At 43.2% G+C, this 21,503-nt stretch overlaps 3 protein-coding genes across 3 annotated transcripts; 1 reads left to right on the forward strand and 2 right to left on the reverse strand.

Annotated features, from left to right (window-relative positions):
• Nucleotides 1-1,714: 1,714 nt before the first annotated feature.
• Nucleotides 1,715-11,036, reverse strand: LOC112886782 (long chain acyl-CoA synthetase 6, peroxisomal-like). Its single transcript, XM_025952769.1, has 23 exons — nt 10,764-11,036; nt 10,030-10,090; nt 9,877-9,954; nt 9,375-9,446; nt 9,189-9,270; nt 8,950-9,055; nt 8,788-8,864; nt 8,242-8,286; nt 8,067-8,153; nt 6,923-7,012; nt 6,737-6,816; nt 6,559-6,652; nt 6,055-6,143; nt 5,474-5,562; nt 4,943-5,072; nt 4,730-4,848; nt 4,186-4,309; nt 4,017-4,103; nt 2,982-3,085; nt 2,816-2,901; nt 2,457-2,543; nt 2,274-2,360; nt 1,715-2,198 (listed from the first exon to the last, which is right to left on the reverse strand). The coding sequence occupies exons 1-23, from the start codon at nt 10,906-10,908 to the stop codon at nt 2,103-2,105; spliced, it is 2,115 nt and encodes a 704-aa protein (XP_025808554.1). The 5' UTR covers nt 10,909-11,036; the 3' UTR covers nt 1,715-2,102.
• A 943-nt stretch (nt 11,037-11,979) lies between these two features.
• Nucleotides 11,980-14,914, forward strand: LOC112883967. The gene is made up of 7 exons (XM_025949244.1): nt 11,980-12,338; nt 12,445-12,515; nt 12,765-12,873; nt 13,254-13,336; nt 13,505-13,663; nt 14,359-14,460; nt 14,564-14,914. Exons 1-7 carry the CDS (start codon nt 12,272-12,274, stop codon nt 14,714-14,716), a joined length of 744 nt encoding a protein of 247 aa, XP_025805029.1. The 5' UTR covers nt 11,980-12,271; the 3' UTR covers nt 14,717-14,914.
• A 1,341-nt stretch (nt 14,915-16,255) lies between these two features.
• LOC112887818 (E3 ubiquitin-protein ligase ATL42-like) lies at nt 16,256-17,128 on the reverse strand. Its single transcript, XM_025954090.1, has one exon. The coding sequence runs from the start codon at nt 17,085-17,087 to the stop codon at nt 16,467-16,469; it is 621 nt and encodes a 206-aa protein (XP_025809875.1). The 5' UTR covers nt 17,088-17,128; the 3' UTR covers nt 16,256-16,466.
• Nucleotides 17,129-21,503: the final 4,375 nt, after the last annotated feature.

Genomic DNA, 21,503 nt, shown 5'->3' on the forward strand with positions numbered 1-21,503 from the left:
ACTCGACGGCAATGGGGCCTCCTCCTACAAGAATGGATCCTCAAACGTTTGGCACATATGCTCCAGGAACGTTTCTCCCGTCAGGTTTGACGCTAGCTACTCCGTATTCTCAGGGCTATACTCAACATGTTTGGTCGATGGGAGCTTCTGCACACGGTGGTCTATTCGGTGTGCCGGACTGGGACGACTGGGATGGCGGCTCCGTCAGTTTCTCGGAGTTGGTGGGCGGCGGCGCCGGGCCTGACATCATTGGTCCCTCCCAGACATATGACGCTACAGCTCCACAGTCTTAGGATGACCCGTTCACGCTCGCGCCTCCTCCGCCTCGTCCTCACCGTACTCCAGATGCACTCACGTACTCGGTGGGGCACATACGCCGACTGCCTAGAATTAGGGGGGAGGAAGAGAGCGCGAGGTCCGGAACAGGCGGAGTAGATACTCCTGGTTCGGTGGACTCTATATATTTAAACTGTTTTTTGTATGATACTATTTTATTTTTAATGGGTTGATGTATCGTACTATCGTAATATTTGGATTCTACGTTGCAAAACATTATCGTTTAACCATCTTCATACGAGTTTTAGATGCAGTAATCTTCTTCGTAAAATTGAATTAAAATTTTATATGTATACAAAAGAGTATGGCGAATAAATCTTATATTTGAAAAAAGTATAAATTTTAAATAGTTTGTAAAATATAAATTCGAACAAAAAATAAGAAAATGGGAACTTCCCGCCCGTTGGGCGGGCGGGATGCCTCAGGGGCCTCTTCGCGAATAAGAAAAGTTTCTTACTCCCAAAAAGGCCCTCGGGAGGGGCCTAGGAAAAATTTTGGGACCTCCCGCCCGTTGGATGGGCGGGAGGTCGCCGGCCCCACGCCTCCCATCTGTTGATCAGGCAGGAGGCACCCATTTTTCTAAAATTTTCAAAACGGCATCCCTTTTTCAAATTTAATTTTTTAACCTTTTTTAAAAAACTCCCCTGCCATATACCTCCCGTGTGTGCGCGCGGTGGCGACTGTATGATCAACAAGCTGGGTGCTTTGTACTCAGTCTTCTTTATAAAGATGGTAACGGTACAAAATATCCGCGTGCCTGCGGATAGCAAATCCGATGGGCGCGGATACGGGTTTATATTTATGCCCGCAGGCGCGGACGGGTGTACAACCTTAAACCCGACGGATATCTGCTAACGGGTTTGAAAAAATAATATCCGCATCCGCAAACCCGCCAAACCCAATTTAACGGCTGACATGTGGATTCTAAACTGACTTCATTTAGGGTTTATGTTATTGTGTGATGTATCATGTATTCATGTACGAGACTAGTTCATTTATATGCTCAGATTTATTTATTTTCGTAAATAAATGGTGTTTATTTGCTGTTGAAATATAATGTGTGCTTAATTTTCTAGAGCTTGCGAGTACACGGGTGTGCCCGCGGGTATACGGATATCCGCGGATAGCGGTTACGGGCGTCGTTTTGTGCCCGTGACGGGTTGCGGGCGTAGGTGCGGGCACGGATTTCAGTACGCGGGTATGGGTTTAGTATGGCGTGGATTTTATCGTTGCCATCTGTGCTCCTCAACCATGCACCATTTTCATTCCAATTTAAGAGAGAGTGGCTTCCTTTTGTCACTTATCAGCTCGATTCGATTCTATCTCAACGGAGACAAGATTTATGTACAGAATGGACAGCTTTTTTTTCTCGCTATACTTTCACCGTAATGCTACAGTTGCATTTATTTGTAGTACACAAAATTGCTCTGCAGAATGTTTTTCCATTAAGTAGCACCTTTTATTGCACCTATTCAGGCTCATGTGGCACGTCTATAAGAGCAGAGCCACATGTATTATTGAGAAAAAGGGCAAAAATTCTGCATGTACTATGTAAAGGGGCATCAAGTATGTTTTTACAACAGGAACCATATATCATCCTGCACCAAGCATTGCCTCCCTTCCGATGAGACGCCTTGATTCCTGACCATGGCAGGAATCATTATTTGCCGAGTCAGTAAAAATGATTTTGACTTATTTCGTGATCTTGTATAGCCACAGTTGCAGAATCCACCCGTATGGCTATCTCCTAACAATTACACTAGTGACTATAGCTTCGGCTTAGCTGACTCTGCCTCTCGCAATTGCGCGTACATATCTGAGATTTCTTTTGCAAAGTATGCCTTAGCTTGCGGCCTTTTGACCTACAAAAGCATAGCGATGGAGTGCGTCAGAATTTTAGTATTGAAACCTCCTGCAACAGAAGCCAATGGGCTTACCTTGAAAGTTGGGGTGAGGAGACCATTTTCCAATGTGAATGGTTCAGCAACAAGGGTAACAGCTTTAGCAAATTCAAAACCTCTTAGCTGGTAAGATATGCATAAAGACGTCAATAATAAGAAGGCACGTCGATGACAGACAATCCACTTTCATTCAGAAGGGTCCCAAGTGAAGGAATATACCTGCGCTTCCTTTCCGATGGAATCCATGTCAGCCAGGACCGCGGCTCTTGCTCTAGGATCAGCACAGAGCTGTCTTAAGTCCTCGTACTACATGTTAGAAAGAGCATTTAGGATATAAACAGGGTTTACAAACCTAGACCTTCTATCTGTGGCTCTATTTTAAAAAGAGACGAGTGTTTCCCGTCAGGTAAACCGTTTAAAAGCCCGGATGACGCAGTGGTAAGAACCTAAGCTGGAAGATGCAACATCCTAATATTCCACAGCATCCCAAAAATTTATGCTCCGTTTATGTATTTAAATTGGATCAGTGTGGAAACTGTGTTTTTAGTAGGAGACAAATGCAATTAAGATATCTCTACCTGAATTCCTTCTGATGCAGCCCAAGCCTTCAACACCTCAGGTTCAACTGCTACAATGGCAACTAGGGAAGAATTGAAACTATCACCTGCATCCAAATTAACAGCTTTAGGTATACATGACAGTACTTGATGGTTTCAGCTCATACAGAGTCATGAATATTATTACCATATACAAAGCATTGAGCAATGAACTTGCACTTAGCATAGACATTCTCGATCTTCTCCGGAGCTATGTACTCTCCTTGAGCTAACTTGAAAATGTTCTTTTTCCTTGAGCCCAGAAAAGTATACAACAATTAGCAACTCAGGAGAAAACTTCAGACCAAATAGAGTTTAATTGAATTATGTTTAGTTAAATAGCATAAGAAGAATTACCAGAAAGAGAGTAGGTAATTATACAAATGAAATACAGTGCATCATGAAAGGCCAAGACCAGGTTTGATGCTACAATAATGGAGCAAGATTTTAATGTTATTTTGTGAATTATCCATTGTGGTTTGCTCTTTTATTCGTAGGTTGAAAATCTGCTATTACTTTTAAGCATGCATTTGGAAAACATTAGTAGTAAACAATGCAACCATGTTATCAATTAGTAAAGTGCCTTATGCTGCTAAAGTGGCGTGAGTTGCACATTACACCAGGTCTAAGCAATCACTGCATGACACCAGCACTAATCACATATTGCATTCTGCTGATCTGGCCCAGTCAGACCTTGACTCCTCAGAGGTGGATCCCTCTTCCAGCCATCGCGATAGTTGCTGGGGTGGCAACAGGCGAGTTGGGATGCCGATGTGGTCACGTGATTGCAATATAGTCAATGTATTTACAGACAGAAAATGGAAAACAAAGGTGTAACCCAATGCAGTTAGGTATTTGCTACATCAACAGGCTAAAGCTCATAATATGTTTTAATGTGAACGTATTAGTTTGATGCTGGAATGTTTGGACACAGATGAATGTGCCTTATATCCCACCCAAAGACCAAACAAGAAGACTACTATTAATTGATTTGGAATTGGAGTGGTTGAAAACTTAGAAAATCTAAACAGATGGTTGAGGCTTCCACTTGATTCTTCTGGCTAATTTTTCTGATTTTTCAAAGCTTTAGACACATCAATCTAAATGAAAGCACATCCACACGAATATAATCGCAAGTCCAAAGAAATTTTGGAATACCAAAGAGTACATCATTCAGATTTACCTATCTATAATTTTTAAACGCCCTCCAGGCAGCCACAAACCTATGTCTCCAGTGTGTAACCAACCATCTTCATCAATGACCTCTCTTCTGCAGTTTTTCAAATGCATTTATTTTGGCTCACTGAAAAATAATATAGAAATGTAAATAGAAGTGAAGGGTAGCAAATTACGTTTGAACTTCATCTTTATAATAGCCACGGAAAATTATAGGTCCCCTAGCACAGATTTCCCCACGAGGATATGGTTGATCCTCGGAAGTATAATTCATTTCTGGGACATCCACAAGTTTAACCTCTGAACAAGAAAAAAGGGTTTGATTAGAAAGCAATAGCAATGCAAAAGGACAAACTTCATGAAGTCTTGGCGATAGAATAATAATTTAAGTTGTGTCAAGAGAAATAACATCAATACACGAAAGCCAACCTAATTTTCTTTCTGAAGAACATCAGATCAAAATGTACAATTGGAATTTGCTACGTGGACAGCCATATTGAGCACAATAGTAACCCGTGATTGATAAATTGTAAAATAACGACAACTCAGAGCATAAGTTTCTTCAGTGCAGCTATTTCATGATGGCTTTCTCCTAATTTTGTCGTAGTACGTACTGTTAATATACTAAGATGAATTCATAGAATTTTCTGCCAACATAAGCGTAAGTTTTACATAAACAAATATTATTATATCCTTGGAAATCCAAACATAGAGCTTTACCGCAAGAAGGGTTTGGGGATCCAACATGACCAATTAGCTTATCACCAATATCCATTGTAGAGATGACACAAGATGTCTCTGTCATTCCATAGCCTTCAAGAACTTCACCACCAAAGCATCTATAAGAAACAAACAATATTTACTATTAGTAGTAAAGAAAGTTCCAAATGACTATCATACGGCACCAAGAGAGCTCAAAACAAGTCAGCTTACATCCTTAAGAATTCCATGACATCTGATGACAATGGAGAAGCACCTGAAGTCATGAGTCTCACTCGTCCACCAAGCCTAGCTTTTATTTTGTTAAACACCAACTTGTCCCACATTGGCGATGGATTTCGTCCTAATTACACAAAGTATAGAAGTAATACTTTGTTATAAATTAGGAGATGAAATTTTGATCAAATGATGGCATGAAGACGTAAAATTTGCATCTTTTAGTACAATTTGAAGTAAAATGAGCATAAAGCAAGAAACGATCATTTTACCAAGGCATCCTTGTAGGCAACATAACATTCGATTAAATTAAAAAATAGACTAATGACAAGTGGTGAAAGGGTCTACATGTTAACTTTTAAGAGGTATAAGAAACTAATGCTTGAAACAGTATAAGAAAATAGCTGGATAGGTTCATAAGACATATGAAAAGTCTTTTCAACTTCTAGGGAAAGAGCCTTCCATAAGTAATATCCAAATAACGAACAGTATGGGGACTTGCTTTAAAAAACTTCATACCGTTCTTACCATTAAGAATTGCTTGCCTCTTGGCATTGTATGCAGTATGAAACAGTCTTTCTTTCAGCCCACCAGATTCCTTCACAGCATTTGTAATTCTGTAAATAGGCATCTAGCTAGTTAGCAGTACCAAAAAGGAAGAAACAATAACCTCATTGAAGATACGACTAGAAACATGGTTCAAAAACCATTTACAATAATCTACTGTTCGGATTGCCTGCGTGCATCCACTTATCTTTAAGCTTGTCGTTTGTATAGCTGCCCTTTTAGTTTTCAAACTCTTGTTTCGTTTTGTGCACTTGTTTTCCAGTAAGATATGTGATGATTGCTTTCAATACAAGCAGAGACCTCATATGGTCTAAAAGTTGTTTCTTAGTAGTTTCCCAGACCTTGGTTCTGAGTCAGTAACAAGTCAATCGATGATCCAGTCCCAGTCCCAGTCCCAGTCCCATTTCGTTTCTATTTCTTTTTTCTTTCATCTCAAAATAGCAACTAATCAGCTGATTACTGCCTGGGTTTGGAACCCAAGAGGTAATAACACAAATTACAAACAAACAAAAAATATCTAAATACTGGTATAGTTGTATTACGCTGCATAAATTCTGTTATATAACCGAGGAACACTTGCAAATACTGTTGGTCTCAAAGCAGCCAGATCATCCATCAGCTTCAAATTATCCTGGAAATTAACGTAGCGTTGTAATCAAAAAGATGGAAAACAGCCATAATTGAAGGTAAAAGATTACTGTAACATGTAGACAATAAGTTACTGTACCAGTACCACATTATGTAAGAACTTGTGCGTATTGCAGAAGGCCCAAGAAAGCAGAACACAAAAGAGGTAGAAGCGCAAGAAATGACTAGAGAAGAAACTAGCAACACCTATGCAGTATACTCAATAATGAAAATGCGTCAAATGTGCATTGCACTGGATGTCCTATACTCCTTTGCATACCGATGTTCAAGCACTTGTAAAAACAGTTAATTTCTGAATCCATATCAAAAATTGTAATACCAATTGTGTAGTTCTTCAAGCAAAAAGAAAAGCAACGTACTGTAAGGCTATCATCCTAAATAGTTTCAGATATGCATACCCCTTGGTAGAATCCAATGGCAACACCATTATGAAGCAACGCAACCTGGTTAGCTCTCTCGTAGATGTGAGCGAGGGGTAAATAAGAAATATACCTGAGGAGAGCAGTAGAAAAATGTATCGTCAAGAATAATTTCTTGCCAGTAGAAACAATTCTAGAGTGAATGTAGAATCCTTACACATCAGAGGGGTAAAATCTAATTCCCAGGCTTGACCCTGCTACATTTGCGATTAAGTTCTCATGAGAAAGAACAGCTCCCTAGTAATATATTGGCGTCCAGCATCACAGGTTTGAAATGCAGAAGTAGAAGAGATTTACTGATGGAGCAACGGACGAATAATAATTAGAAGGATGGATGAATTACCTTTGGAGTACCTGTGGTACCACTCGTGTAACAAATAGTAGCAACGTCATCAGGTTTTGGAGGTTGGAAAGGTTGAGGGCTCATCTTTCCCTAAATTAAAAATCAGATGGAATTCATAAAACATGTTAGACAGGTGTTTAGTGGGTCGGCCTTTGGGCCGTGGCGCCCAGCCCAGGCGGCTAGGGTTGCCCTTTGGGTTTTATGGTAGTTGATTCAGATTAGGCAAGGATCACCGTTGATTGGGTACTTTCTATAAACCCTAGATGATCCTTTCCTATATAATGTACTCTGTGTACTGTCCTTAATCAATCACCAATTTCCCGAGCCATATTTGCTTTCAAAACAGGTGAAGATAACATATAGCCAGGAGTGAGCATATTGAGGTGCTAATATTTTTTTATCCAAATATAAAACAACAAAACGTCTTTCTAAATTGGACTTTTGGCAAAAAAATAATGGCATTGAAAATGCACCTGCTAATCATCATAAAAATAAAATATGACAATATGTCCAGCATGCACACACTCTCTACCAATAAGCATTGAACAGTTAGAAGATGACACAACTTGAACAAGAGGACATTTACTTCTGAGTAAGATTGTCCATATGCTCTCATGTGCATTGCATCCGAAACGGTAAAATACAAATGTAACACCACAGTCATGCCATGCTCATATTCATACACTGAAACAGACATTTAGCATGTCAGTTTACTATCAAGTATCAACTAGTGATTCAATTTCACATTCTAGCTATGACCAATTTTCAACCAAAACAAAACACTGTCTCATGTGGTTTCACATAAAAATGCATGTGACATAAATGCAGACTAGATGGCATATCAACTTTGTAAGGTATGAATCCATTTAGCACAATTTTTACAGGAAAAACGGAATAAATTAAGGCAGTAAGCAAACAGAAATAGAGAAAAAGATAATTGCAGATTGCTTATAGTGAAGCTGACTTAGCCAATTCAAGATCAATGTCACTGACAATGGATAGTTGGCATCTATCACGTTTCTTAGCTTAAGGTAAAAATAAATAATATTCACATAACTGCAATTATGCAGCTTGTTAGAAGTGAACAGTTCGGCATAAACAGGATTTTTTAGTATAAAAGCTCGAGGCTCGTTTGAAAACGCACCTGATTGTGTAGCGTGCGGTAAGTTATAATTTGCACTCCAGTATTTGTGGGTGTGGGTGGAATCTTAACATCTTCTCCACCAACTACCTATACAAAACAAGTTAGAAAATAAAAGGAAGAGTAGAACCTAAAGATATGAATGTTACATTGTTAATTGTGAATGGTTGAGACTTACCACTATAAGACGAACACATGGCATTTGAGTTATAAAGCTTAACAGCTGCATTCAATAAAGAAAATCAATAGGTAGGAAAGTAGGAAACTGAATGTTCTTATTTTTCAGAGAATACATCTACAATTAATTTCAATTGAACAATAATAGATATAAACTGATTTATTATTTTAAACAAGAAAAAAAGTATGACTTTAGTAATCACAAAAAAGTTCACTGTAGTGCATGTAGCTCCCATTTCAGGATCAGACCGCAACATCCACCATGTTAAGCGTGCACATACATGGATAGGGTCCACAAAAGCATGATGTATCCACTAGGAACCGCAGTATCCAAGATTTTTGACATCGCCAAGCATCTAAGACGTGCAATTTTTATGTTCACAATAAAAATAGCCTAGCTTCCTGGGAATAACTTGTCAGTTCAACCTAATTAGTTGGGACTGGTATGACCAGAGGCAAGCATCCCCATTAGTTGTTTAGGTTAAACTTTAACTAGATTATAGGTGTTGGTACTTATCTAATGTTGATAGAAGGTACTAAAGCTTACAGTGCTTAGTGTTTGAGGCACACAGAAAATAACTTCTACTGTGGCATGGTTCACAATGAATTGAACTGCATCTGGACCTGCAAGAAAGTACAATACAGAAAACGGTCACTAGATGCATCATGATGTAAAAGAGTCCTGGGTAAATCTGTGATTTGAACCTACCAAGGGTGTCATAAAGTGGCACAGATACATATGAGTATGCAGCACAAGCATGGTCAACTATGATCCATTCAGGTCTGTTTATAAAATACAGACCAATGCGTGCACCCTGAATCCCAGTTAAACAAGTTATTAAAATACGTTCAAAAAATTCACCACCCTACACTGTAGGTGCTGTGTGTAACAACATATCTGTTTGTTGATAGACAAAAACAAATGGACATTTTCCTGTTAAGACTCACTTCATGTATTCCATAGTGAATGAGACCAGAACCTATTGCAGTCCTGCTCGTACTTGTTTCCCCATATGTCATCCATTTGTAACTGAAAAGTTATTTGACGCTTTAAAGAGTGAAACAAGGCAGGTAAAAATACTAAAGAAGGAGATAATATAGCATGCATCCAGTAGCCATTCTTTAGTTCCTTACTCTCCAACCGTTCCGTCTTCGCGGATTCTTGTTCCCAGGTATCGACAATCTCTAAACGTCTCAACTGCATACCTGTCAATTTGGGATATCGTAGAGTATCACGTCTGAGAGATTATTACGGTACTTAAATTTGAATATTGGCATTTTTTGTATCAGTCATGCAGTCTGCAAAAGGACAGTATAACTTTACTAGCTGTCACAAAACTGTCAGATAAAAGTTCCTGCATTCAAGTTTTTCCAGACCATACTGTACCACAATATATAAAAAATTTAAACTCTGTTTGGCATGTTAAGCCCCACATGTTTCTTTTTCGATCCCAAAGTTTCCAAAAATAAAGAAGAGAAGGAGCACACCTTCCAAATAACTTCTTGCAGTTAGGGTTTTAACAAGAATCAATGCTGAACACAATTCCAAAAACAGAAGTACTGGGAGCATCCTAAGGAAGTAAAGAGCTAGCATTGGTTAGGTTGCATGTCCAAGAGAGATGGTGAGGCTTCTTACACAAAATTATCATGCAGCGTTCCGATATCTGGATTTTCAGGAAATCTATTTATCAACCTAAGAGGTGACCGTGCAGATCTGCAAGATGGGAATAACAAATTATGATCCACCATACAATAAAAAATGTTGCTTAAAACATTATGAATAGCTTACCTGTACACATTCCACTTTCCAGTTTGCAGCTTCTCGGGAAGAACCACACTGTAACCCTGCACTGAAAAGATGGTAGGGTGAATTAATAATGGTAGTTTGTTTAAGTTGGTCAACTCAAACATGCATGGTTGGAATGGAGAATGCATCGGCTGGGCAACGAGTCATCAGAAAAAGGTGTGGATGCCAATGTCGACATGTTTCAGGGTAGATTCATATCACTTGCATTGACAAACAGATACACAAGTATAGTTTATGAAATGTATGTGCAACTGAAACTTTGCGTCCACTGTGTTGACAGATCAGAGAGGAGCAGCACCTACTCTGATCAGGTCGACAGGGAGGAGTACCAGATCATGCTGCACCTCTCAGTTCATTAGGAACGAGTCGAGCGAGGCAATTCAAATCTTAAACCAGATACGAAATTTTCGAATTTTGTTGCTAGAAACCACTTTTTCAGAGTCTCAAAATTGTTTGCCTGGTGATGTAACAAGGCAACATCCCCAATCCAGCGCGAATTGCCAAAGCGACGATTTTGTACTGTGTTATTTTCGTTCAGAGGTAGCCTACAAGAGATAGAGCAAGGCGAAGGCATTGTAACTCGCTACTTTGGACCTCCTGTTCTCAAGCTTTGCAAGTCCCATCGAATCGAACCCGAACTCCAGTGCCGCCACGCGGGAGCAGGGACGATCGCGCGTACGTGTATCAGCAGGCAATAAACAGGGGAGAGGACGGACCATGGGCGTACTCGCCGGCGGTGGGGTTGGCGTCGAGGCCGCGGCCCGCGGCGGTCGCCGGCGGGCGGAGGTGAGCGGAGACCGCGCGGAGGCGGCGCCGGGCGGCGTCCATTGGGGGTTGCTCCTGCTCCTGCTGCGGCGCCATGGCTCTCGTGCGTCTCTGTCGTAGGCGTTGCGCGGTGGGAAGGTGGGGAGACGAACTGCCCGAAGCGCAGGACAGGAAGTCTCTCTCTCTCTCTGGCGTGCCGCCGCGGGAGAGTTGCGAGCTGTGAGACCGAGGGCGTGGGGGGCCCGCGGGTGTTTCACCAGATTTGGACACCAGGATAAAAAACTTCGGAAAAAAGTTGCCCTGCAGCCTTGCTTCGCCTCTTAACGTCCAACAGCCAGAGGAGCCTCTCGCGTTCACTGCTTACGGCCAATCCAGGGCAGGGCTGCACAGAATCTTTGGCAGCTTCGCCTTTTCCCAAATGGATGCATGGATGCTTCCGAGGCCTTTTTTTGGATGGAGGCGTTTGGGAAGCACGGGCACGGCGATTAATCTACGATATCTGGGCCGGCTTGCTTGCGTGCGTGGGCGTCCCGTCCTGCCGTCGTGCGGCGGCACGGCACGCCAACCCAAGTCCGGCGGTGTGGAAAGGTTGCGACCATGCGGGCGGAGGTGGGGCCACGGGCCCGGCTGGCCGGCCGCAAGCAGCAAGCTCGCCTCTTGCTTTCAGCTCAACTTGTGAAGCGGAAATGCTTCCGTACGGCGCAACGGAAGATGACAACGATGGTGGTGGGCTGCTGCTAGGACGTTTACAATCACCGTGAGAGCTTCTTTGTTCTCACGTAAAGTCTTTGTCTTTACCTATTTCTAAATCAAGAATTCCTTCATCCGTTTTAAGCTTAGGCTGTATTGAATCGATTCCTCTTTCCTTCACGGTCCGTTTCTTTTTTCTTCCTGCCCACACACACCGCCCTTGCCTTTGCGTGGGCCGCTAGCACCGCTAGGCTGCCCTCTTGTGCGGGCCAACAGCATGTCCAGGTACCTGCACATGCACAAAGAAATCTCTTATCACCCAAGTTTTATGTCATTCGTGCTAGTAGCGTACCGAACCACGCGCCAACGTGATTTATCGATATTTCGCGGCCGTCAATCTTCTGCAGAGGTTGCCAGGAAAACTGCTTGACATCGTCTAAAAGGAGGGGAAGGAAAACTGACTGTCATACACGTGGGCCCCTCATGCGGGTGGACCCACTTTCATAGAAATACGTACACGCGAGCAAAGTTTCTCGTCGCCTCGTCGGAAGACGAATCACGAACACAAGCTCTTGAATACGGCGATCCCCAATCCCACCCCAACTCCACCAGGTTGCATACGCCGCCGCCCACCATCCGCTCGCCGTCGACCAACGCTCCACCACCCTCCGACGCCCAGTGCGGCCGTGCCTCTGCCCTGTTCGGCACCACCGGCGACCGCATCGACAGCTGCAGCAGTTCAAGACCGAGATCGTGCGAGGCTTCAGCCATGGCGAGCGCGGATCTGCTGCGGAGGGAGGAGGAGTTCTACTCGTCCCTCTTCGATTCCGATAAAGGTAGCCCCTTTACCAGAAAACTCTCTAGATGGCGATGTCGGTTTTGCCCCCCCAAATCGGGCAACTGTGGCAAACTTTCCTGAAATTTTTGGTGTAACGGACGCAGGCGACGGCGTTAGGTCGCGTTCACAGTTGATTGAGAGGAAGATTGAAGCCCTCGAGGACATGGCCACCAAGGTGAGAAAGCTCATCCGGATTGGTGCTGCTTTCTACCTCTTGCTACCCTTTTTTGTTTGTCTGTGGTGGATGATTCAGTCCAATCGACGTGCATCTCTTGTGATGAGAAGTAAAAATGAAAATGTGCAAAAAATAGCATCTTTTTGTTGTAGTCTTTAGTGGAATAGAATTCAGATGCACTATGAAACATGTTATGATTTGTATTAGGGGTCTGCAGGTTGATGGTTTACATATTACAATATTACACAGGTCAGTAACCGGAGATCGCGTAGATGGATGAATGACCGCTTGCTGATTGAACTTGTCCCACGGCTTCATGTTGAGGAAATCAAAGGCCTCTTTGCTCCTCCACCATGGGGTAAACTCCAAATGCTGCTTGAGTTTTTCTTAACATGATTTTTCTTGATTTTGCAGTTCAGTACTTTAACTATTTCTTGTAACTGGTTTTGATTCCACCATGTAAATATATGGCAGAAAACCTCTAGGCTGTGTTGACAAAATCATATAAAGACGATATTTTCTCTTAAAACATGTTAGTTTTTTCATAAGTAATGCAGTTCTGAAATTTATGGAGTTAATCATACGCCCGTTTCTCTTCTATTTTTAGATCATATGTTTTCATTTATAAGTGCTCATGTGGAGTTGCTCTTCTGTTCATCATAGGCATCAAATGCATTACCTTTATTTACCTGTCTATATTTTGGAAAAGCTCATCTCCATATTATGATGATTATGTAGGTGAGGAACTGCCCTTGTCAGCATTCTGCAGGACAAGTGTTGGTGAATGGGATGCCTTCAGGAGCATTGACATGGATGCTGAGGTATGTAGCGTGTTAGTGCCTATCTTGCTAGCAACATGCTGTTCATCATTGTTCACAGTATAATTTAGTGAAATGTTAAAAAGGGAAATAAAATTTGTATGTCACACTACCATCGCACGCAGTCGTTTATGGATCAGTTATACTTGCACTTTCTTTTCTTATTTGTAGGCAAGATTGATGCAACACATCAAAATATCATCGGAAAAACCGAGGACTCATGTGGACGAAGATGAGTCGATTGCGCTGAATGCTTGGCGCCGTATAGATCGCCAAACAAGAGAATCTATAAAGAGAAATTTCCTACCCAATCTGCTTGAAATATATGAAGTACTACCTTCGTTCCTTTAGTTCAACTTTATTTTTCCGCAAAACCAAGTTCATTCTATTTTTTCCCTGAAAAAAGTAATCATTTTTGTAGTTTTATTTATTGGAGCGATTAAAATGGATTCAGGATTGACTAGTTTTTCTTGTAAAGCAGACATTTGAACTCTTGATAATGTATTTGTATGTCTATCTGACATTTAGCACATGTAGATAATACATCATACTACTTCTAGTTTGTTATTTATTTCAAGACTCAAAATATTTAAGTGGAGTATATGGAATAAAATATATTTATAGCTGTTTAGTAATTGTGAAGTTTCCAGTATCAACAGTTTCACAGTTTAGCACTATGCTTGTAAAAGCACAGATGACTATTACAACCCGTTTCACAGTGGTGCCTAGGATTCGTCAGAAAAATACGTCGGAAAAAGAATGTTGTACTGTGGGTTTATTATCAGGAACTGCTTTGTTGGAAACCTTGCGTTTACATTTACAGGCTTCAAACTGGCACCAATGCTAGATAAGGGAATTTTTTGTCACCTCACCAGAATCTGGAGCAGAGTTCTTTTCACTTAGAAATTAGAATCGTGATTTTCGTCACTTCATTTATGTTAACTTGTACTGAGTTTTCTTCCAGCACATTTGGCTCAGCTTGCCAGTTGCTTACTTTGCCAGCTTCTTCACTTTCATGTTTGAAGGAACGAGTTAGGGCCTTCATTGAAGATACCAGTGATAAAGATGTACTTGTGCTGAATGTCCAGGACCCATTTCAGAGGCTGCTTCTGCATGGTGTCTGTGAGGTGAATATGTTCCCAACTCGACCAGTTTCCTCTGGAAGAATTTACTTTCTCACTTTAATGGAAAACTTGTTGGTAGTCTTGATCACGGCTTGTCTACATGCAGTTCTATAATGTAACCTCAACAACCACGAGCAGTGTAAGAGACGGGAAGCCGTGGAAGACAACCACCATCAAGAAGAGGCCGGGCACGGGTATTCCTTCTAGAATCACATTAGTGAGCTTCCTGAGGATGAAGAAGACTGGGTCCCAACATTAGTTGCGTGAGGACCCGAGGCTCCTGCGCCCAGATCTGCTTGGGTGTGTACTAATGCATCTTAACATTGCTCAAGAAGGCAAATATGTTGCTTTATATGTTCCGTTTAGGGTGTAGGCAACTGTAAATTATCCAGATTTACATTTGAAACACATTGCAAAGCATCTGATGGGTCACTGGCAATCATGCTCCTATTTCGCATCCTCGTGACGGCTCTGTGCGCAGTTTTTTTTTTTTTTTGAAGGGAACGGGAGGGGCACGCCCCTACTGTGTTGGTGCACAGTTGTACTACGATTTGAATCCATGACGTACGAGCCTGACAGTCATTCAGAAGAACGTATGAAGTAAGCTACGAACCCAGCGCTGTTCTGCTAGGTAGAAATGTAGAATACCCTCAACTGTGTGTTGTTTGAGATTGTTGTTTCTTGTTTAGTTTTAGATTGAAGAGAATATAAATAGCATGCATCACTCTTTCGATTACATCTCTTTGAAGAAGAAAGAAAACCCACCAAGCTGCTGGTTGCTAATCAATTTAGGTACACTGGAACACAGGCATCCTTGTCATCATTCTACTTGAGAGTTAGTCCTCTGGCAACCGCCGGATCAGCTGCTGATAGCCAATGTCCTGCTGCCGCGTGGGCAGCTCGTGGGAGGTGCGACATAGGGCCTGTTTGTTTGAGCTTAAATAAGCTGTAGATTATACAAACCAACTTAAATAATTTGTAAAGGAAACAAACAGGCAGCTTATTTGCTCAGATTATATAATCTAGAGTCAAAAACACCATAATCTCATAAGCTAGTCAAGTGGAGCTTATTTCAACTTATTTCTACCAAAAGACCCACTACCCATGGCAAAGAGGAGCAAATTACCCGCAATTGCCATTGGATCCCACCAGCCCACTCCCTCCTCCCCTCCCCACGCGCCCCTCTCCCTGGCTGGCTCCCTACGCGCCCCTCTCTCTGGCTCGCTCACTCCTCCCCTCCCCACGCGTGGTGGTGATTTAAAACTGCTAATGTTGTGAAAATAGTAAGCAAATGAATAAGTCTAGTACCTAAGGGTATTGTTGTCTTTACACGTCTAGGATAAATAAGCTGGGCCCAAATAAGCTACGCAAACAAACAGCAAGACTCAGCTTATTTAATCCAGAAAAAATAAGCTAGATTATATAAGCTACCAAATAAGCTGGATAGTATAATCTATAAGCCCAAACAAACAGGCCCATAGTGGGCAGACGCCATTACGCTGGACGGCTGGAGCCACTCGAAGATGCACTGCTGACGGAAGGCGTGGGAGCACTGCATCGCCCTGAGCTTGTCGAACTGCCGTGATTGAAAAGCTTCAGATGACAAGAGGGGGAAAAAAGAGAAGGGCAATGGTTGTGTATAGGAGTTGTTTCTCTTGACTAGCAAGACGTTTTCCAGCAGAAAGTAGCTCAATTTGTCATTGAGGATTAGCAACATAGCATGCATCACCGATTGCTGAAAACTTACACATAGTATCAGTAAAACAACAATGAATATTGGCTTGAACACCACTAGCACGAAAAGAAATCAAGATGGTTTTGCGCTTCTTGTTTAGTCTTAACACTGAAGCCAAGATACACACAGCACACTTTTTAGATTAGATGTCTGCTGGAAGCACATCATCACCGAGCTGCTGATAACTTATGCTGATTAGGTAGAATGGTGCAGAGAGCAGCACTTGCACACATGATTCCAGCATGACGCTGTTGAATCCAATCCAGGTGTCTATCTAGGCCTCCTCCGGCACCGGGGGCGGGGGCATGCTCTCCTGCTGATGATTCTCGTCGCCATAATGCGGGTCAAGATATTGGCCACCAAAGTACCGATCATTGACCTCATAAAACTCCCGATAAATTTCGTCGATCGCATCCTCCTGGCGACGTCTCTCGTCTTCGTCGTCGTCCTGCTCCTGCGTGGGCAGCGCGTGGCGACAGAGCGGGCAGACATGGTTGACCAGGAGCCAGCGGAAGATGCAGTCCTGATGGAAGGTGTGGGAGCAGGGCATCGCCCTTAGCTTGTCCTCCGCCGCGAAGTCCTGCAGGCACACGGCACACTCCGCCGCCGCCGGCGTCCCCGCGCCGTCCCCGGCCTCCTGCAGGCCCAGGACGGCGTCGCTGGAGGCGGCGAGTCGAGCACGCTTGCAGCTGCGGCTGGATTCAGGGCGGTAGATCAGAGTAGCGGTAATCACGCGGGAGCTCCTCTCCGCATCCGCGTCGTACGGCCGCCGCTCGATGCGAGTCTCCTGGAGCGAGGACGTCCGGCCATGGAAGACCGGCTGATGGTGGGTGACCACCCGCCCGTCAGAAGCGGCAGCAGCGGCGTCCAACTGATCTATCGGAGAAGAAGACATGTGACTGACGGAGAAGGGAAGATCGACAGGGGTCCGTGCGGCACGGGTGATGGGGATCGAACGAGGTGAGAAAACTGTACCTGGGATCTTTGCATTTATAGCAAGACCGGCGTGGCGCGAAGTCGGAGTCGAGGTCGGCTGGAACTGGAGAGAGCCCGGGATGAGGACGTGGAGCTTCTGGCTGACGTGGCATGATTTGCAGTGGGCCGGTCGGGCCTGATGGACCCGCCAGATGGATCCCCTGACGGCTGACGCTGTCGTCTTGTTCGACGGCCGGCGTTGGTTCGCCGCGCAAATCTCTAGGCAAGGCAGGCGGGCAGGCAGGCCTAGCCCCCCGTGCCACAACTTTTACGTTCTGGATGGATGTGCTACGAGCCGTTCGTTGTTGGTTGATGCTTGGCCGGCTATCTGCTCCTCGGCTCTAGCAATTTGTGGTCCAGTCCAGGTGATGGTCTGATGGAGATGTGGAACATGCGCCCTTCGCTTCAATCTGCACATGCATCTTGACGTGAACCCACTCTCCTACTCTACCTCTACCATGATCTTCTTGTATAAGAAATACTCTATACCATGATGGTCGCGTCCGAGGCCCACTTGCTTAGTGCACTGCAGCACGCGGAGACCGCCATCTTTTTACGCAGTAGAGGCCCACGATGCTGCGAAGAGCAAGCATACAAAGGGCCCAAAGTCCCGTAAGTAACCGTAGGAGGTGGGCGGCCCGAGATGATCTGCCCGAACTAGAGGTTTTTTTTAAAAAAAGAATAAAAAAATAAAATTGGGAAAAGGGGTGCCGGTTGGGAACATTTTGAAAAATAAGTACCTCCCACCCGCTGATCGGGCGGGAGGCGTGGGGCGGGGACCTCCCGCCCATCCAGCGGGCGGGAGGTTCCCCGAGGGCCTCTTCGCAAATAAAAAAGTTATCTTATTCGCCCATCCAACGGGCGGGATGTGATCCCGAGGGGCATTCCGCCCTTTGGTCGGGCGGGAGGTCCCTCCCGGAAGCCCCAACCTGCTCCAAAAATTTCATTTTATCCAGCAAAAATCAGAAAAAAAAAAAAAGAAAAAGAGGAGAGGAAGAGAGAAGAGGAAGCGGCGAAACCCGTTCACATGTCGATTTGGAGGTATATTCTCATTCTAGCCGTATAATTACTTGAAAATAACTATAATCTAGAAAATATTTCTTAGAGTAGTTATGTTTTGAATAGTTTTTAGTATTTTTATTTGTTTTTAGTATAATTTATATTCTGAATAGTTTAGAATCTGTAAAATATAATTTGAGAATCGCTGAAATTTAGGGTCGTCGTTGTATATTAATATGTAGTATAACTAGTTTATTAATGATTGACGGATATGTCTTCTGAGAAGGGTATTTTCAGTATATATTACGGAGAAGAAAATATAATTTATGGTCCGAATGGGGTAGATTTAAGTGAATTCAACTGTGCGGTTAGAGAAATTACCAGACCGCACGAAAGGACATTTGAATCCCTATGCAACTGGTTAACGAGGGGATTAAAGATTAATCAGGAGACACACACTGTGAGTGTTCAGTGCGTCATAAATCGTACCACTCATGCTTTGATATGGGAGCTGATGCCACTTGCAAGCAACGAGGACTGATTAACTTATCTACAAAATGCAAGTCATTGGCAGTGGCCATTGGTACTTCTTGTCAGTGTGCACCAGAACCCTTTAATAAACATTGAAGCTGCTCCGGGAGATGAAAATATTGATGAAGAATTTGAGGAGGCAAACATTGAGGCAGGTGGCACCGCAGCATCTCAATGCGTGGCTGATGAGGGCGAGAACATACCCTTTATTGTTGAACAGCTGCAAGACGAAGAACGTGAATTGGATGAAGCAATGAATGCCGATTCGTCTGATGATGACGATGATGTGCCTGAAGAATGGGTAAGCAGCGACTTCAGTCATCTTGTCGTAGATGACGGATCTAGCGTGCCTTCGGATTGCAAGGAGAATGAAATTGTCCAGGGTGCGAGGTACCACTCAATTGAAAAGGTCAAGGAAGCTGTTAAGTGCTGGTCTCTCTCTTATGCGAGAGTTTAAAACAGTCGAGTGCAAATCTTGTAAGTACGATGTGGTATGTGTGAAGGAGGGGTGTCCGAGGCGGGTGCATGCTTATAAGGGTAAATGGAAAGATTATTGGGAATGCTCAATTGTCACTCAGCACACATGTCATTTGCCGGGGGTGCAGAAGACCCATCGCAACCTTACATCACAATACATCGCAAATGAGATGTACGGGATGATAGTAGAGAACATGTCATATGAACCAAAGTCTATTATCAGGTATATTCAGGAAAAGTACAAGTATACCATATCGTAAAGTAAGGCGTGGAGTGCGAAACAGAAGGTGTTGGAGATAAGGTTTGGTACGTTCGAGGCTGCATGTGATAATATTTCTCGATTGCTGGCCGTCCTATGTCAGAGAAATCCTAAAAGCTATTATGACCTGAAAAGTCTAGACAGAGGAGAAGATCCGCCCTACATATTGCAGCGGGTCTTTTTCAGCTTGGGTCCATGCATTAACGCATTTCAACACTGCCGGCCTCTACTGTACATCGATGGGACCTTTCTCACAGAAAAGTATAGATTGCAAATGCTGACAGCTATTGGAGTGGATGGAAATAATTAATTGGTTCCTGTTGCTTTTGCTTTTGTTGAGAGTGAGAACACAGATAGTTGGTACTGGTTTCTGGAACGAGTTAAGCTTGCAGTCGTTCGGGATAGGGAAGATGTCTGGCTGATTCATGATCGTCACCCCGGCATACTGAGGGCAATACTAGATTTGCAGGAGGGGTGTGTGGAGACCGGAGAGCCGCCCAAGTGGCGTGATGTTCGCAGTAGGTGGTGCATGAGACATATCGGTGTAAACATTTTCAGGCAATTCAAGAACAAGCACCTTATCGATATGTTCAAAAGGCTATGCAAGGAAACAAATCAGCAAAAATTTAACAAATAGTGGCAGAAACTTGATGAACTGACCGGGAAGAAAAGAAGCGAGGACGCATAAAAAACAGAACTGCACAGGATGAAACAGAGGCTTTGTGTCCTTTGCCAACAGATATTACACGTACTCGCAGAAGGTCTGAGTTAGCGGTGAAAACCTTTTCTGAATGGATTGAGAATGAACCGAAGGAGAAGTGGGCGTTACTTTACGATACCGATGGTGTAAGATACGGCATAATGACCACCAACTTCGCCGAGGTTTACAATTGGGTGTTGCGTGGTGTTCGTAGGCTTCCACTGGTTGCAATTGTGGAATTCATCGTCCGCGGGTGTACCGATTACTTTAGGGATCGGTTCACTAAAAATCAGGCATTCATACAAGATTCTGAGAGATGTTTTGGAAAAATAATGATAGAATATATGACAAAAAGGCAGTTAGCGCCCGGCTACACCATGTACGGCAATATGGTACACAGGAGCTCAAGTTTGAGGTATCTCCTAAAGTCAGAGCGCGACGTGGCATGAGACGTCAAACTCCTGTAAAGGAGTGCATTCTCAAGTTTGATAGAACTTGTTGTTGCTCATGCATGAGGTCAAAGTTGCTGCACGTACCGTGTTCTCATATAATGGCTGCTTGTGCGGATATTCGACATCCTGTCGATATATATGTTTCCCATTACTTAAGAAAGGAGACAATTGCCAGCACCTGGCAGTATGAGATCTATGGGTTCCGTTTGGTTGGATCGTTCACTGAGATAGCGAATCCTGTTATATATATTCCAGACCCAAGATCAGCACGGGTTAAGAGAGGGCGTCGTCAGACACGGCGTATTCGTAATGATATGGATGAGTCAGAGCTCCGTCCGAAGATACAGTGCTGCAGTGCATGTAATCAGATTGGACACACGTATAAATGTTGTCCAAACAATGATGCTGCCCCAGTTCTGCTGAAGCTGGCTCTACAGGTGATGCTACAGATGGAAGACCTCCGGTTGCATCAAGGAGTGGGAGACGTCGCCGATCGAGTGCTACTACGTCATCAGGCATTATTTAGTTGTAATTTTATTTGAACGTCGTTTGCTCATGTGTAATATTCGCCACGTTGAGTTTGTATCAGATCCGGATGTGTATTTGTATCGTACTATCCTAATATTTGGATTCTACGTTGCAAAATGTTATCGTTTAACCATCTTCGTACGAGTTTTAGATACCGTAATCTTCTTCGTAAAATTGAATTAAAATTTTATATGCATACATAAGAGTACGGTGAATAAATCTTGTATTTGAAAAAAGTCTGAATTTTAAATAGTTTATGAAACATAAATTCCAAAAAAATATAACAAAAATCATAACTGGGGCACCTCCCGCCCACTGGCCGGGCGGGAGGCCTGCCTTAGGGATCTCTTCGCGAATAAGAAAAGTTTCTTCTTATTCGCGAAGAGGCCC

The sequence above is a fragment of the Panicum hallii genome, chromosome 3, assembly GCF_002211085.1.
Source record: "Panicum hallii strain FIL2 chromosome 3, PHallii_v3.1, whole genome shotgun sequence".
NCBI classification, from domain to species: Eukaryota; Viridiplantae; Streptophyta; class Magnoliopsida; order Poales; family Poaceae; genus Panicum; species Panicum hallii.